General features: G+C 41.1%; 1 protein-coding gene across 3 annotated transcripts; it reads right to left on the bottom strand.

Moving 5' to 3' along the window:
• Positions 1-2,269: 2,269 nt before the first annotated feature.
• SLC38A2 (solute carrier family 38 member 2) lies at positions 2,270-18,326 on the bottom strand. 3 transcript variants are annotated; one of them, XM_040551841.1, is made up of 16 exons: positions 17,555-18,326; positions 16,884-17,068; positions 16,588-16,669; positions 16,350-16,465; positions 13,484-13,557; positions 13,298-13,390; positions 13,023-13,104; positions 9,910-9,992; positions 8,874-8,932; positions 8,606-8,755; positions 8,101-8,180; positions 7,899-7,999; positions 7,400-7,524; positions 6,610-6,754; positions 6,377-6,474; positions 2,270-5,633 (listed from the first exon to the last, which is right to left on the bottom strand). In XM_040551841.1, exons 2-16 carry the CDS (start codon positions 17,000-17,002, stop codon positions 5,535-5,537), a joined length of 1,506 nt encoding a protein of 501 aa, XP_040407775.1. In that variant the 5' UTR covers positions 17,003-17,068; positions 17,555-18,326; the 3' UTR covers positions 2,270-5,534. The 3 variants fall into 3 exon arrangements, with proteins under 3 accessions (XP_040407775.1, XP_040407758.1, XP_040407765.1); XM_040551824.1 differs by having other exon boundaries at positions 6,377-6,754; positions 17,555-18,275; XM_040551831.1 differs by having other exon boundaries at positions 13,298-13,557; positions 17,555-18,275.
• Positions 18,327-18,668: the final 342 nt, after the last annotated feature.

Genomic DNA, 18,668 nt, shown 5'->3' on the forward strand with positions numbered 1-18,668 from the left:
TGACAGTTCTCTTACTGGAACATATTTCTGTTATTTTAAGCCTTATCCGCTTTCAGATATTCGTCCTGGCACTTTTCAGTACAAGAGACTGGGACAATGGACAGGAGGACTTCTTGCTGTGCCTGGGAAAGGTGGGAGCTGGGCTGTGGCAGGTGGTCGGGCAGGCAGCGGATGAGGGGAGGACGCGGCTCATGGAGGAGCTGGGGGTGATGGGACCGGGGAGCAGACTGGGACTGGGCACAGAGCGAGAGCGACGGAGCTGACAAGGAGCCACCTTATGGCATTCCAAACCAGCTGTGTGAGGACAGAAGCAGGAATGGGACTGGGAAGGGAATGGACTTGAGAGGAGGTGGGGTTTAGGCTGTCACATCCAAGGAACTGAAACCATGATGCGAGGCTGGGCAAACAGGCACTGGACACTTCTGCACTGGAGGTGTGAGGCATCCAAGCGCCTGGAAGGACAGGACTGGGGGTCCCTCATGGCATCTCTGCTCCTTCCAGCACCAAAACCTGGATGTACACAGGCCCTCTGCTTGTTTTCTCTAGAAGGGAAGCCCAGGCACGCTTACTAAATGGGAGCGGGGCTGCTCTGCAAACAGGAACACGAGCTAAGTAACGGGGGCCTTTGGGCACCATCTGGCAGGATCTGGGCACTGCATGAACACTTGGAGGTGAGAAGAGTAGGCATGGCCTCGGGACAGAGCGGCTGGACAAGGACGGAGGGCGAGGAAAACCAAAACTTGAGGGGAGCCAGGAGAATGTGGAGATGCCGCCTCTCACCTGCAGAGGACTCCGGAGATTCCCAAGTCTGAGCATTGTGAATAATGCTAAGTGACAGCTTATCCCTGTAGAGGTGTTGTGTTGGGTACAGGGGTTTGGAGAACACAATTTTACATACACAGTTACACGGTGCTAATTCTTTTAATTGCACCATCTCATTTATCATACAGAGTGAGCCTGTATGAGTATACCAACAAAAACTTACTTCTGCAGCTTCCCCCCCCCCCCCCCAAGTTCCCATATTATCTAAGTTGACGGAGATCCCTGACTGCAGAAGGGTGGGTTAGTTGTTCAAAGTCGAGTGGTATTATAAGGAAATGGCTCCTAGACTGGTACGAAACCTGTGTGGTGGTAGGCAAGCTAGGAGAATGGACATTTCCAGATATTGCTACTGTTTGCAGGTGGCTAACATGGTGCTTAGGGCTCTTGTTTCAAGAATGACGATCACTCCAAACCTCTGTCTTACGTCAGGTAGGGTTATGCTTCAGATGCATATAAATAAATGCTGAAATATGAAATAAGTGAGTGCAGGACTTCAAATTGTGAACTCAAATGCACGTCTGCTTCACAGCGCTGTCCCCACTTGCAGACTGAACAATAACACCTTCTTACGGGCCTGCAACATTGAGAAAATGAATAATCATTTACATTTCACAGAGATGACATTAAAATGAAAACTGGGAAGAAATGAGCACATCCATCACTCATGAGAATGGGCTTTGGTCATTGAGAAACACGTAAATGCTGTGAACACATATCAGATGTGATAGAAAATAATGAATAGCTAGCTACTCAGTGGGGGTCCTGCAAAAAAAAAATACTATGTGACCATGTAATTAAAGCAACCTTAATTGAGAAATTTCCTAATTTCAGGGTGCCTAAGTGTATGTCTTTTATAGTCATTTCATATAGAATTTTGTTGCAAACGCAACACAATTACACCTTCATTATTCTTTTCAAACCTACTTCTTAGTGCTTCAGAAATACGAAGATTCATATGAACTGATGCGAATTTCTGGACAATGAAGAAATCAGTATGTTGCACTTGCACGTTGGCCGTAAGGTATAATCCAAAATAAACAGAAGCCCCCGTTTTGAAAATGTTTACAGAATCACAGTCACCCTCCTGGAGATTCATCTGCAGGAAAATGGCACCAGATTTTGGCAAGGCTCATTTATTATGCTTATACGAGATGCAATAAAACAAGTCTTGCCTGCAGGTATTTGTGCCTGTACTGCAAGGACTGACATAACAGAGGTTCCTTGCCGAATTTCATCTCTCATTTTCTCTGATGTTCAGATTTGTTCTGGTTACTTTGGCAGTTTCATAAGTTGTAGACTTCATTGTATGCAATTCCCCCCCCCCCCCTTCCTAAAAAGTGCTCATAAATCTGTTAAATATGCATGAAATTAAAGGTGCACTTTAATGTCAGCTTCACAGGAAGACCTCCACATGCCTCCCCCCCAAGAACCACCACAACATTGCTTAGGATTATCTATTTATTTATTTAAGTTCAGTTAAAACAAACATACAATGTTTCATTGAAACTGTGTTGCGCTCTCTGCCAACAAGTGCAGTCAGACTGTTGGCCTCTAACAATACAGTGGATATTCACATATGTACACGGATGTACCGTAGGATGCCTGAAGCCGATGGCCTAACAAAGCTGATAGGTCGTAAAAGTTGTTAAATTGCTGCATTCAGGAGATTGTAACATCCATGGTAGATTTTACAGGAAAAGCATACACGAACCTGAACTACGCTTTTTATGGACCCAAGTGACGCCTGTGTTTACTGCAACATATACATTTGTAATAAATACAACCGTAGTGTTTTCCTACACACCTCAGGTGTTAACACATTACCTCCATTTTTGTAGGTATTCCATGTTGTTGTAAAAGGACCTTTCCTTTGACAGTTGTTACACAGATGTACAACATGAACAACTCATTGAAATGATGTAATATTCAGTAATGAGAGAGGAATATATACATAAATCCCGAATCCCAAACCTACATTATATACATTATACTTACAGTATATACACACATACAATTTATGTACATAGACTATCATAAATATTGAAAAATAGGCTTAGGCTTAATGGATTAATGTTTTATAAATAATGTTACATTTATGACTGAAATATCATGGAAGACGGTAACGTCTAACTGAGGTGACAAAACAGTGGTTTAATACTGAAGCTGCTCTTTCAGGTGGTTTGTTATGTACGTGACTTTAGACAGACAAGTTTCAAAAAAACCATACATTCGAAATCAACCCAGCCAAGTGGAACTCAACTGTTGCAGGTAGAGAGCCAGCCATCAAAGAACAACACAATGCAGAAGCCAGAAATTGCTACACTAGGAGAATTAAGTGACATGTATCATGCAACATTATGAGGTGTCATCACAAAATTTCTTCTCCTCTCTGGCTGCCAAGAAGGACTGTGGAGTGACTTCTCATTTCTACCTCCTCTCCTACGGTTACTGAAAGAAAGGAGGTTATTTTTCACTTTTTTTTTTTTTTTAAATACTGGCAAGGGAAGTGTTTCATCCCTTATGTGCTACAAATTGCTCAAAGGTAGACATTTTAAACCTCTTCCACCGTTCTACATTTGTGGAGAGGAAGAAGAAAAGCTGCCAAAGTACCGAGGCGCACGCTCAGCACTCCTGTACAGTGATCAGGTATCATGGGATAGTTAGCCACGGATGTCAAGTACCTGAGGCAGAGAAGTACCTAAGGAGCTTTAGTCAGTGCTGACTCCAGGATCGTTAATTGTCAGTTGAGTACCACTGAACTGATGATACAAACAACATAAAAGGAATCTAACTTCTCGTTACAGTTTTACATTACAGACTTCGTGACCAGTACTTATAGCCATGCAGAAGTATCGATACAAAATACCTGCAATTTTTTCATAGATTTTAAATGGCTGGGCAGAGCTTGATGTTATCTGCCAAACAATGACTATGATTTAATTTGTTCCTGATTGATTCTACAAGAGCAAAAAGCCTTGGGCACTGTCTAATCAATGGAATACAGGCCCCTACTTGTTCCCTCTGACATAAATACCGAGCAGAACATTGTAAATTGGATCTCTAAAACATTAAGTTAGATGAAGACAGCTGACCACATTGCCATGATTATTTCATTAATAATCTCTATCTAGGCTTTTGTACCCAATATCGTTATGTTTGAGAACCTCTTATAAGCCAAGTACGCTGTTACACAAGTGTTATTTCTCTTCAACCTGGGATAAGAATGAGAGATTAAACATGCACTAGAAACAAAACAGCTATCACAACCATACAGCACCTGTTTCATCAGCTAGCTAGCTAGGGCTCATAAGAAACTTACTTATTTCTGAAGCAAACAAGTATGAGATGACTATCCAGTCTATGAGGTTATCTTTAGTACTACTATACAGTATAAATTGGAAGAGGAATCCCAGTTGTGTTCGTGAAGAGAGTTTGTACCAAGCATGAAACACTGGTGCAGTTATTTTGTGGATTTGACTCAGAAACAGAATAGTCAAGTAATTCAAAATCCAATAATGGATAAGTAATTTGAGAAATACTGTACAGTTTTGGAATATTATACAACTAGTAAACTACATTAGGACCTTTTTCTTTTCCTACCGAGTGTTTCAAGATTGGACAGAAAAAAAAACGACAACAAACATTGCTACAACTGACAGTGGACCTTATTAATAAACAGAACTCCAGGAGGGAGTTTTATATCAATGGCATGATATGCTTCAGTGCCATTTAGTTTATATCTACAACAGAAAACAAACAAAAAACAATAAAAAAGCAAAAAACCCCAAACCCTGTCTTACCCAATTGCACTATTAAGTACCTCAAGAAGGGAAATGTCAACACCATCTTTTTGAGTTCTACATTAAGTATGTTTGAGGAAAACATACCTGTTCTAAAGGATCGTTATTTTTTAAAGCTTGAAAATTTGGGTTTCCACACCATTTTTGGAAACAAAGATAACTGTTGTTTAAATTTAAGTATAGTGAAATAGGATTTTGAGGATTATTTTCACTGTACTTCAAATTAATTGAATTTTATGGGAAGCATTTAAAATTAGAGGATTTTGACTTAAATTGGTTCATTTCTAATGACCAAAACAGAAGATATTTTTAAAATAAATTTTCTTCTAGTTATGCCTCTACAGAAAGGCAAACTAGATTTAATTTAGGCCACTGATTAAATACTTTTATGAGCTCTTCTATGATATTCTTTCATTCTTTTTAGAAAAAAATGTTTCTTAAAGTCAAAATAGTGCTTTTGAGGTCCATAAGAATTTTTGGTACAAAAAATAATAGTGTTTCTCTTTCTCTCTCTCTCATTGGTTATTTAAACACTTTGCTGTAAATTAAGAGTCACTTCTCACATCAAATGGTTCCATTAGGCACATTCAAGTAAAATAACAAAATATCCAAGTAACAATGACGAAAGCCAAACATGGCTTGATAAAAGTCTACAGAGAGTTCTGTCCATTCTCTGGAATGGAATAAAGTTGTCACTTCCTTCAGCCAGACACTCGTGATTTGATGTCAGTATCCATTTCCATCATGCAGAATAGTTTCTTAAAGGCAGAGTTCAGGTATTCTACAATCAGAAGAACCATCAACAAAGAATCTGCATTTTAAAGGAAGCTGAATAGCTCATTTTCATTCTCAGTAGGTATCTGAGTGAACACTGGCATTTGAAGTGGAGTAGCGAGTATTAGACCAGGTCAGTTAATGGCCATCGGATACATCACTATGGGTCCAATCTAGAATAATCAGTGTCATACACCCAGTCATCACAACTATACCACTTAGAAAGAATAGCGCAGCCTGAAAAGAGAAAATATAAAGAAGTGTTATCAGTTTTTGCTAGTGTATCTATAAGTCATGCTCATATAAGGCACAAATGCTGCTGCTCATGGGGGAAGGATCAACTAGTGAAAAAAAATAAACTATCACAGTAAACACTAAGGAGATGGACATCTGTCTTGTAACTGGGGTCTTTTTTCAAATAATACCTTTTTTTTTTTTTCCAGTATAGCAGACCTTACCCTCAACTGAGGGAAATTAACGTAGCTCTGCTGATAGCAGTCAGGCTGTGCCACTCTGCACTGGCTTGACTCCAAGTCAGTCTGAGATCAGTAAAAGCACCAACACCAGTCAGTCAGGAAGACCCCAATGATAGGTGGAGGTAAACTGTCATGAGTTAAATTAGATAAGTAAGTCTTGAAAGAAAATTTAAGGGAGAACCGCAAGGCTTTTTTGGATAGCACTTGTTGGTAAACTGTTGAAAACTGGTTCTCATCAGCATCAGAATGAACTAAATGTAGCACTATTGTTGAGATGAGGAGATTAAAAGAAAAAAAAAGCCACTGAAGCGAATTGAGCCTTGTGACATCTCTCTCCTCAGTTCTGAGTACTTATATAACTTCTATATGTTAATTAAAATGACATTCAATGCCAATTCATTGACTTCCTTTAATAGGATTTCAAAGTCATGAAGAAGGAAACTAAAGTTTTTGCTCTGCATTAGTAAAAGCAAGTGTAACCATTCTATATTTGTCTATACATACCCCAATCTTTTGCACTGACTTCATTGGTTCCTTCTTCACTAGTTTGATATAGAAGGCAGAAGGCAGAATAAAGATCAGCATGGCAGCAGCAGATGCACCTGTGTTTACAAAGCACAAAAATAAAATTTTGTGAACAGGTAAACATAAGTGAACAGGTAAATATAATTTAATTAGATCGTAACTGCATTTTCCAAGACTTAAGGAACTGCCTGAACTGACACGAAAATGCTTACCAATGAATCCGAAGATGTCTCGAATAGTAGGAACAAAGATAACAAGCACGTTGGTAAATGCCAGAAGGACAATTGTAATAGAACAGTGACGCCACCAGCTGAACTCTTTCCCTGCCCACAGTAGCTGGGTAATGGAACTGCGGATCTTTTATTGAGAAGAAAAATGTAATAAAAAAAGACAGATTAGTTTTCATTGTCAAAGTCAGGGAGAGTAACCTGAATTTGACTTTCAAGTGTTTTAACATTTTCCTGAAAACTTCAGATTTTAATTAAAGCTGAAAGAACTGAAAGTAAAAATCTATTCTAAGTCTGCTTTCAGTTACCTAGATTTTAAAAGCAGAGAGTAATAGACTGAGAAAAATTCCAAGGAAAAATCTCTTTTTTAACAATAAATCTTTTCTTTTTTTTCCTTTAAATCTAAGGATGCTGTTCAACAATATACAGCTAATTGGCCAGAATTCCTACTAACAATGTACTTACAAAAACATGCTGATTTCTGTAAGCTGGTAACATAAGTTCTTTTAGAAAGTGGCAATCTGTTCCACCAATTAAATCATATCAGGAAAATGATATAGCTGTATGTCTTTGTATCTACTGCTTTTAAATGTTGGCTATTTATTTATTTCATTTAACAGTATAGAGATATTTCAACAAGCTTATTAGAATAAATTTTCTTTTTTTCCACATTAGAGAAAAATTCTAGGAATTAATAAATTGAAGTTGCCAAATCAACAAATGACAACAGCAGGACAGATGAAAAAACGGTAGTAAGATTAAAAAAATCACTTACTGGGAAAATAACTACAGGTACGGTAAGGGTTACAGCCATAAGGACAGCGAGACGCACAATAAGAAGAAGAACATCAGGGCCCAGATAGGCAGAGTAGGTATGAAGCAGTTCCGATTCAACATTTCCTAAAAAGAAAGCGGTATTTTAATTAGATGCAGTTAACATAGTTCTCAAGACAACTGCGTCTGCACAATATCCTAAGTGAATCTACAGTTAGAGCAACGTTAACCAAGAACTTCACAGTTCTTGGAAGTACGTCTCCGATTTTATGTGGGGATAACTTGGAGGCAATGAATCTGTTTTAATTCAATTTTAATCCTGTGCCTTAGGCCTAGTTCTACTACTGATCTACTTTTGGGTGCAGGCTTATAGAAATATTAAAAAAAATACAGCGTATGTGGAACCCAAAGTAAGAGCTTGCTTGCTCTAACTTAAAAATAATACTGTGGTTTTGCAGAGTATAAATTATTTAAAAGAAAGCAGAGATGGTAATATTTACCATAAAACGTTAGGTATCCAAAGAGAGCAGCCAATAAATACATGAGGAACATGGCAAAAAAAGATACATAGGACACATTCATCATCCTTTTACGGCTTCGGCTATAAGAAGGAGAAAAAGAAATATTGTTAGCAATGAGAGGATGGCGGTTTACACTACTTTGCTTATGCAGTGAAATAATGGGCACATATCTAGCATTTACCCTTTCAGTTCTTCATAGATAGGAAGAATTGCAGGATGGCAGACGAAAGAGAATGTTAGGATTGGGACAGCATAGACAGTCTGAAAAACATAAATATGTATTTTTTTAAATAAGCAGACATTAGAAATACAATAAAAAAATCCATAAATTTCCAGTTTTGACTTAGGTTCTCTCTTTCATTTTTTTCATAAAGACTAGCTATTCTTTATAACTGAAGCTTTGGCAAAAGTGAAGTATCTCAGACCCTGAGATACCAAATACTCTCAAATCTCACTGAAGTCCATGCTGAACTGAATATATTTGTATTTAGAATGATTTCTGCAACTCATCATAGCCTGATCTTGATATTGGCTATTATACATACTTCTTTCCCATGTGTCAAGATTCACCACTGTAATTGAGCTTATTTGTCAGAGTCAAGACTTAAATAAATTAGGTCCTTCTTCCCTTGTATATATAGTCTTTCAGTGATTTTCAGCACAGAATCTGTTTTTCAGTCAGTTACCTGTGAGTTGAAGATGAAGTATTTCGGCTTGCAAGCATCATCGCTTGTTATGTTTTCATCTACCAAAGGTGCCAGTGTCGCATTTATTAATGTCATGTTCACTATGTCACTGCCCATAGGGCAAGGAATCTGAAACATCTTCCAAATTACCTAGAAATAAAGTAACGTATTTATTGTTACTTTGGCTAATGCAATATGTGAAACTTTTCAGAAACTCTGTTTAATTCCACTTCAAAATGCAGTTGGAAGTCTACAAAATTATACTTACAACGATCAGGAAAAAGACCATGCAAAGTAAGGAAAAACCACTGGTATAGCCCAAATATCCTGTAATCAAGAAAGATAAAAAAAAGGTCTAAGATAAAATATTCATGCCATAATAAAATTAAGACAGAGTATTTTCTGAAAGTGATTTCCTTGGATTGCCAGTTTCCTTATATTGCATAAAAAATAAATGAATTATATATCAACTTTCAAATTAATCTCAACCCAGATCTGGAAGTTCTCAAAGACACGTAAGGAAAATGCAGCAGTAAGTTTGTGCTGCTGAACTTCATATTCATGTATGTATACATATTTTTAAATAAACTATGTGATTTTTTATTATTATATACTAAATGTGACTATACGACTAATTTTAGTGGAATACCCTCTGCAACAAGTTTGCCTTCCATTCTGTTTGTATTGATTCATTTAACTTGTAGGAATAAATAACTTTAGAAAGCAATTCACATTAAGACTTTCAGTTATTAAAGTTCCAGTACAGGATTATTTGAACAAATAGTGTGCTATCTAAATTATTCACATATATCACTGAATTACAGACATTTCATGTAAGGCATCTGGTACAAATATTCTACTACTGCTTGGGAACTAGAATGAAAAAGCTGACTTCTATCTACATTGGAAAGACAATTTAACTGCCCAGGGCTAGCATTCCTATTCTTTTGAGACTGTTACAGGATGGCTAGTAACACTACTATACTATTTCACAGCTGACCAAGATAGGTCAAACTTTGTGATTAAAACACAATGTACTGCTGATCCTTGTTCTAAAGCTTTCCTATCTATTGTCCTTTTGTATTCCACAAACACATCTGTTGCCTTAGAGGCACTCATCTTGACCTTTTTTTTTTTTTTTTTAAATCACGCTGAGAGCAATTACCTAAACACTGAGTAGTCAGATGAGACAGGCTTAAAGACGCTGTCAATTCACACAGCACTCCAAGACTCGAACATCCCATTAGCCATTTCCTCACATTATTTTCAAAGCATTTTTAATTTGATTGTACTCTACTGCTTACCTAAATTTTTCAGTAACGACAGGGGAAGAATGAGGATGACAGACACCAACAGCACTAAATAGTCGCCATTCAGATACCATTCTCTGTAGGAAAAAGAGTATTTGTAAGTAATCGAAGCATTGAAAAATTACAACATTTGGCAGTTAGTCTCCACACTTATCTTCTCCTACAACATGTGGCTGCTATTTACACAAATACACTATCTAATATCACAAAGGCTTAGCATTCAACTTACTACATGGAACTAGAGCCCTACAATACCTTCCTATCTCACCCCAAACCTACATTGTGCCTTTCCTTTAGTGTCCTTTTCCAAAATTAATATGCATCTGGAAGTCAGAAGACAAAAGTAAATGATTGACCAGAAGGAAAGCCAACTGGGATAAACCTTGAAGAATAGTAATTTGCTTAAATGTTGATTCCCAACTCTCCAGATGTATTAGAATACAGCAGGGCCCCAGCAAGGTAACAATCCACTTTAATGGCAATAAAATTCTGTTGGGTGCCCTGCGGGAATTAAAGAAAAACAGACGAGGGCTGGAGTTAAGGCAGTAGCTCAAGCCCACTGGCCGGAAAATACCAAAAAAGCAGTGGGATTCTACTGGAAGCATGTTTAGTCCCTTCCAGTAGGGAAACTATGGTAAGAAACTCGGAAGTTTTTTCCTTCACATTGGTTTTGCCCTTTATTCCATAAAAAGCAAAAGCCATTTTTGATCAAACATTTTAGAGAGCTAGAAGGTGACCATCTTCCTTTGAAACATGGGAAAACAAAGCTAATCTCTGTAAATATAATGCAGTTCCACTGAACTAACAGGAAAACTGATCTTGAGTAGTTTACTGTGGCAGAGCAATCACTTCCTTTATCTGATCCTACAGGAATATCCCATATTCTTTAAGTAATTCAAGTAACACTAAGCATTTATTTCCAAACATTAATACTTCAAATACTGTTAGAAAATATATACAGAATATTTCAAAATTGTATATTATTTAGATAAACAAAATTTAATTACCCAATTGGAAATTTGTGCATTCAAACTCAATGGCTGAATTATAAACCTATTATAAGCCCATATGCTAGTTGAAATATGGAATAACTTTAACAGACTTGCTCTGGATATATGTAGCAAGTGAAAAAACGATTTGATTCTTTCCCCAGGTTTACCTGGGATAGCTGAAAGTAAAAAATGTATTTTACGAAGTTCAGATGTATAGGACATTAATGTGGTAAGCTCTTATTTCTCCATTTATTTTTTAAAGGTAACAGGTAAATCTAAAAGAAATCAGAGCAGACTCATGGCGTTTGCGAGTCATAAGAATGTACACACTGTTACTGTGTATGTACAACAAAGAGCATTGGGACTTCCAAACCAAGGACTTAACAGTTTTTCAGTACTGAGGACTGAAGAATGGGACTGCACAGCTTCAAAATACAGCCGAGTATTTTAAAAATTGCAGAACAAACTGTAAAAATGGAGATACTGTTTGTAATATTGCTGTAGAATTCCAGAACATTTTCTTCTACAGTAAGCATTATTTTGGGACATTTAAACAGGTAAGTGCTTACATTTTAGGCACCAGGCTGCCAGAGTGGAATCCATGCCAATGGTAGCCACCCAGCCTCCCCTAAGCAATGCATGGAGAGAGTCAGTTAAATGGGGTCCACAGTTGCTACAGCACTGAGAAAAGATTTACTTTAAATCAGTGTACAGCTACCTAGTATCAGCCAACAAGAAAACACTGTAGATACAAATCTCTCAGACACTGCTGCCTCAGTTGCAGAGCAGCAGCTTTATTTGTGCAATGCAACTCACAGTGCTGAAACTTCCCTCTTGAATTATAATTGATTTTGAATTCTTCTCTGAAGACAGGTCAGTTAAAAATATTTGTCTCCAAGCCCCCTTGTAAGTATTGCCAACTTCCCTAAGAAGTGGAACATAAGGACTTGGATTCAATCAAACGAGGGAAATGAACTGTCCCAGGAATGAACTTGTAAGAACTACACTATTAAGCAAATCAGGTATTGTATTCTTCATCTGAATACATTAAAAAATAAAAATAAAAAACTAGCACTGTCATCATGACAATATCCACCAGCAAGCTGTATGAACACCAAATGGCTTGAACCCCTTGGGGAACACAGGCAGAAAAATGCCTACCTTCTGAACTCAGGCTTAGGTGTAAGTTGGAGTCTTGAGCTGCTCAGCCCTCTCAAGACTGGGACACTTCAGGACAAGGCACAGAAGTACAACTCTGAAGAGTGAGATTTATAGCACTTAACTCTATCCATCTAAGTTAGGCGTCTTGTTTTAGTTAGCTGTTTTTACATACCCTCTCAATACAGAGTGATATGATAGATCACTCATCGGAGATGCCCAAAACAGGTGTCTAAGTCAGGTGCACTAAACTGACCACTACAACGAACCTTCTCTCTTCAAAGATTATGCAAAGACCAGAGTAATGATGAGCTCAAAATCTACCTTTCAGACCAGTACAGTTAGGTAACATGAACTCTACCAAGGCATCCTCATTAAGAGCCAAGTAAGAAAGCCACAATGGAGTTAAGTTGTCTCCAGGACTAACTGGCAATGAGTTCATGATTTTGGTCTTGGGCATATGAACTCTTTTAGTTCAGTGTTTAGTCCCCACACCTTTTTTGAAAGCTGCCCCTTATGACATTTATTACATGAGTTCACCTAACTCGTACATTCCATCACTTCCCCACAATGTTAACATGAGAAAACCAAAACAATCAGTCCAAACTAGTTGGAATATAATTTAAAAAACAATACATAATAGCATTTACCTTTCCTTATCAAGAGTATGTACTGCCATACATATGTTACATGTACATACATCAACACTTACCTGATGTTCTTTAGAGAACAGCTTTCTGTAATAAGATGCAATACCTGTGTTTTTCTACCCTTTTCCAGGGACAGGCTGGATCTAAATGAAGTGGAGCACTCAGGGGAAGGGCAAACTTACTGTATCTCTGTCTGAGTAAGAAGCTACCCTATGATGTACCGAACGTGGTCTTCATATAAAAATATGTACAGTCTCCATATTTGTTTCTCCTAATAGTTTCTCTGATGAGGAGTTCTAACACCTACCCTGTGTTCTCTTCGATGTTCATAAATGTCTTGATGACCAATGGTAACTCATATTTCACTATGAAGAGGTAGCTTGACATAGCTGTAGGTGAATAACATCATAGATCATTACAAATATAGAATATGTCACAAGATGCAAGAATCACATAACATGTTTCATAACCTCACTTGAACACAAGCAGTTAATGAATACATGTTGTGTGAAAAAAAGTCTCCACAATAAGTAGGGAACAATTATTATTGATGATATAGACATTATAAGATCTTGCCCTCACCTCCAATGTTCTGCATTGTGATTGATCCAGAAGCAGCAAGTTTTCCAGCCATACCAAATGCCTTCATTCCCAATTGTTCATATAATAAAGATCCTAAAAGAAAGCAAAACAACTCATTGGAACGGCATTTCCCCAAAACATAGTATGAGACAAACACCACGCTTGCAAAATAGTACTTCGACATACCTCCTTCATTGGCAGTCTTCAAAAGGAGATGCACTGAATACAAAGAAACTATTGAGACAAATAGCAGGAGTATCCTGGGGGGTGGAAAAACATGCAACTTTTTAATAGCCATAAATGACTTGTCGTAACCTTATTAAATAAAGGCAGATCAAACAATGAAAGAAAAATCGTATTAAAATATTATCTGGGAATAAACTGTAGACTCTAAGGCCAGCTAAAAGCTTTTTGAAAACCCAATTAATGCCTCATTTAAAAGGGATTTTATATGAAAATGCATTTCAGAGGAATACATTTTAGAGGAATTCTAATGTAGAATTAACCTATTCAGTATAAGGTAGCATAACCAAGGACAAGTATCAGGTCATTACAGTTGGATACATTTGATATGAATTATTTAACAAACTACCAATGGCAATGGTTTTGTATCACTGTTGGAAACTGCATTTCTCCTGTCTTCCTTGTTGAACAGTATGTCCTGAGTGTATCAGCTAAAACTGCAGCTGAAGTAAAGACTACCTTAGTCATGAACAAATCAGCCTTCCAGCTTAAACATGTAAACATGTTTCTTTTTTTTTTTTTTAATGTAAGGATGAAACTGCAAAAGCCTTGAAGGACGTACTGCAAATGAATGTATGTTGAGAGCTGTGCACTTAGTCTTCAAATGGAAATGTAAGTTTACATTAAAAAAATACTTTATTGGCTCAAAAGTTATTTTTCCTGCGTGATTACATGGGAATTGATAGTGGCTTGTTTATCTTCTCCACAGATTTTACATGCTGCATATATTACTTGCAGAAACACAGCTTTGAAACACCTAAAATTCTGATCTCTGAAATGAACCACAGCAAATGCACTTCCTGGAGTGGCACACTAGGGGAGACTTCTTTACAGCTGATGAACACTGTGGAAGACCACAATGTATTCAAAACCCCCTGGCCTTTCTTACACCAAAAGGAGCAAGGTACTTTACTATAAACTTAAGAAGCAGCACATTTGCTAAAAACCATGAAGCTCCTTTTAGAGCTCTCAGTGTAATCTGTCAATTTCCTTTTGTGTCATTGTTAGCGTTGCTGAAATTAGTAAATATAGTACAAAGACGTGGAAACAAGAACATCTAAGAAAAAAGCTTCACAGATCTGTTCAAGGGATCCAGGAAACTTGTGTTAGCGTGCCAATTCTACACCAACGCATGCACACACAAATAAACCTCTGTGTTTCTGACAGGCACAGATTTAACCAGGATTTAATTTAGGCATCAACTAGAAACAGTACAGTGAGATGCGTAAAAGGTTACATTTAATTACATTTAATTAAAACAACACAGGTTCTGGATCCTTTAGTCCTAACCTTGAATAGCTGCTTAGAGCGTTGACAAGATCAGTCAGCAAACTCATCTAGAAGCTCACTCAGTTTCTGGCTTCAGGACCGTATCACTAGTTTATTTAGTACAGCGCTGACAAGTGATTCCACGCAGTCTTCTAAGAATTTACTGTCATAATCAACTGCATCTGGATCTGAATCTGTAACCTAGTTATTAAAAGATGTCTGTAATGCCCTCATTGTCATCATAAGCCCTCAGTATCATTAGTGATTGACAATTCTGCTTTCCCGCATCAGAACTCTACCAACTACATCAGCTCTTGAAGTGTAACACGCTAGTTTATCGTTGAATCGGCACTAATGCAAATAGATTTCAATGCACTATCTGGAAATGAAAGGTAAATAAATGACCTCAGCACCCAATCGTTAATTTGATGGCTTTAAGCATTCTTTCTTCTTCAGAAAAGAAGCCCCCCATCACGTACAGATCTGTTTAGATATCCAACTTTGTACTTCCTTCTCCCTTCATTTTTGTTTCTCCTCAGAGATGTTTAAACGTGCATTATTGTGGTTATCTTATGCCTGCTATAAAACACCTTCAACTGACGTGTGAACAGGTGAAATATCTCTCTATTCTGAATTTATGGCAAATTGTTCCTTCTGCTTAGTATCATCTAAGTGAGTATTAGGATTCCCATTTGCACACAGTCACTTAAATTGCATGTTGTGTTAGCCAAACTGCCCTCAATATATGAAACATCTCCTTTCCCAGGACATTTAGAAGCACTGTAGGTAACTGTTTCCTCATGCAATTTCCAATTACGCTACTACAGTCTTTTCTTACACCTGAAAGGTTCTGCCAATACAGATCTAGCAATAAAGATATGCTGGTTATTCCACATGCAGAGAGACAGAGATTTTTATAGGTGTAGTTCAAATCAGTTCCCTGAACTGAGTAAAAGCACAGCAAGAAAAAGGACTTCTTTGTTGATGTAAATACATTATTCCTTATAGGCACAATGATGTCAGTGGAGGAAAAGGAGACCCCATCCTTGATCAGTGGTACTGGGACACAGAATTTTATAAGAGCAGAGAAGACCAGATTCACAAGAGACAAAAATAATCCTCTTCCTCCTAGTTTTTTCTTCTAACTCACTACAGCCAAATCCTGTACTTTCTGTGCAATTATGACTTCCAGTAACGACCTCGGGAATTTTTCTATTAGTTTTCATTTGAATTATGGACTTTTCAAGGGAAGTCTATCAGTTTCTCATGAATAATCTACAGCTAACAAAGCAAAGGAAAAGTCACTGTAAATCGTTTTGTAGATTAGAGAACTTGCAATGTAGTTGTTTATCTTTTACAAGTCCCTCCAAACGTATCACAACTGTTCTAATGAAAACAATCCATAAATACTAAAATGCAATCCTGCACCTACGGCAATGACTAGGTTATTTTGTAAAGGTCAAATTTTTACCTCAAACATTTATCCACTATCAGTTACACATCAGAAAGTTGTTTTTTTGATGAACCAAAAGATACTTACACAAAAAGAGCAATTCCAGTGTTAGCCATAGCATAAGAAAGACCAAGGATGCCACTACCCACAATAGCATTGCTCAGATTAAATACTGACATTCCAAAGGAAGTGGTACCCGGATGCTGAGAAAAGGGAGATAGGTCATAATTAATAGAAAGTCATTATTCATTTCAGAATTAAAACAAACATCTATTTGGCAAGAAAGCATTTTTCTGGTTTTGAAAGGTCATTACTAGGTACTTACATACTGAGTTTCGTATTTCTTCTTTCCAGCGTTGGAGTCAAGCAAGAAATTCTGATTTTCTGGATCCATATCGGCGTAGTGGCTGGAGAAAACATCGCACGATCAGCGACCATCGCAGACAAACTCGCGCAGCCGCTTCCCGAGTACCGTTTCCATTGGAAAGCAAGGAAAGCGCGCCACCCGCCCGCGGGGAGAGCCCCCCGAGGGCACAGCACACCGCCCGCACACCTCTGCGGCGGCTGCGGCCCCGTTCTGTCCCCGCACGCCGCGCCCCGTGCCCGGCGGAGCCCCCTGACCTCTTCATGGCGGCCGGCTTGGTGGGGTAGGGATAGCTGAAATCGTTGCTGTTGGAGCTGTAGCTGCTGCTGTCCTCGTCGGGCGAGATGTTGAACTTGCCCATCTCGGCGCTGCTCATGGCGCGGCGGAGCCCTGCGCGGCGGTGGCGGCCGCTCTTTTGTCCTTGGCGGCGGGGCGGCCGCGCCTGCGGGAAGGGGGGGATGAAGGGGGGGGGGGGGGGGCGACGTCAGTGCCGCAGCGGGAGCCGCGGCCCGTCACGTGGGCGGCGCGCGCCTGCCCGCCGCCGAGTGGAAAAGTACCAGCGCGCGGGGCGGGGGGCGAGCGGCGCGGGGGCGCGCGCACAAAGGTGGCGGCGCGGGCACGGCCCGGCCCCCGCCCCTCGGATGGGGCTGGGGGATCGCCCTCCTCCCCCCCCCCGCCCCCACCCCCCCCCAACACTGCCCCATGTACCGGAGCGGGGACTGATGCAACACCGCCGGGAGATTGTCACAGCGGCCCCCCCCAACTCCTCCCCTCCGGCTTCAGGAGGATAACGCCAGGCTGCGCCGCGGCGGGGCTTTATTTATTTATTTATTTATTTATTTTCCCGTCCCTCACCCTGCCCGGGATGCGGCAGCGGCCGGCGCACAAAGGCCGAGCCCCGCCGCAGCCCCCCCGAGCCGCGCCTTACCTCTGCTGTCGGAACCGGGGCGAGGTTTCCTCGGGGCAACCAGGCGCTCCTCGCAAGGACGAGCAAAAATCCTTCGCTACAAAAGCGGCGGCGGAACGAGCGCCCTAAATAAATAAAGGCAGGGAGGAGGATAAAACTCGCTCGAAGTGCCGGCGGCGCGAGAGGCGGATGAGAAATAGCGTTTCCCGTGGATCTGAGCGGTGCGAGTGCGGCGGCGGCGCTGCCTGTCTGACGGCCCCCGCGGGGCGCCGCCGCTCTTCAGGCAGGAATGCGGCCGCGTCATCGCGGAGGTGCCGCCCGCCGGCACCGCACCGCGCCGCCCCCCGACCGGCCTAGCCCGGCCCTACCCTACCCTTCCCTTCCCCGCCCGGCCCACAGGGGTCGGCTGCGTGCGGGCACCGGGAGGCGAAGCCCGGCCGCTGCTTGCTGTGGGGCCGGTGCTTGCGGTACGGGGGGAGCGCTGAAATTCCTGTCAGGGGAGCGCCTCAGGCTGTGTCGCTCCGTGCCCCAGCCCCACACAGGACAGCGGGGGGCACTCCCTCGACGCCTCCCGCCTTGCCCTCGCCTGGACGCGGCCGCTCACGCGGAGCGAGGCCACTCATGGCCCCCGGCTCCACGCGGCTGCGTGAGGCGACACGGCCGGGGGGGGGGGGGGGGCGCAGAGATGAGGTGCGAGGCGCGAGGCCGGGCCGCGACCGTTAGCGCCGCGGAACGTTCCAGAGCGCGCGGGGGGCGGGGTCGGCGCGTGAGCGGCGGGGCCGAAAATTTTCCATCCCCGCAGTGCTGGCCCCTCCCCCATCCGCCATGTGACGTCACTCCCGCCTCAGCTCCCCCCCCCCTTCTCCCTCCCCTCAGCCACTGAGGCGGGGCCGGGGGCGCTGCGGCGCCTTCCCGCCGGGTGCCCGGCACTGGGGGCCGCTGAGGGGCCCTATGAGGGGTCCGCGGGTCTTGGCGGCCACCCGAGGGGTTTTGGGGCCGTTTTTCGGCCCCCGACCTCACGGCGTGCCCCGGAGCCAGGTCGCACACCTTCTCCAGTCAGCGCGGCGTTAGGCAGCCGTTAGCAGTGTTTGTGAGGGAGGTCATGCCGACCTCGCCGCTGTGGGTTTTGCTCCTG

Source organism: Cygnus olor, chromosome 1 (genome assembly GCF_009769625.2).
Source record: "Cygnus olor isolate bCygOlo1 chromosome 1, bCygOlo1.pri.v2, whole genome shotgun sequence".
Classification (NCBI taxonomy): Eukaryota; Metazoa; Chordata; class Aves; order Anseriformes; family Anatidae; genus Cygnus; species Cygnus olor.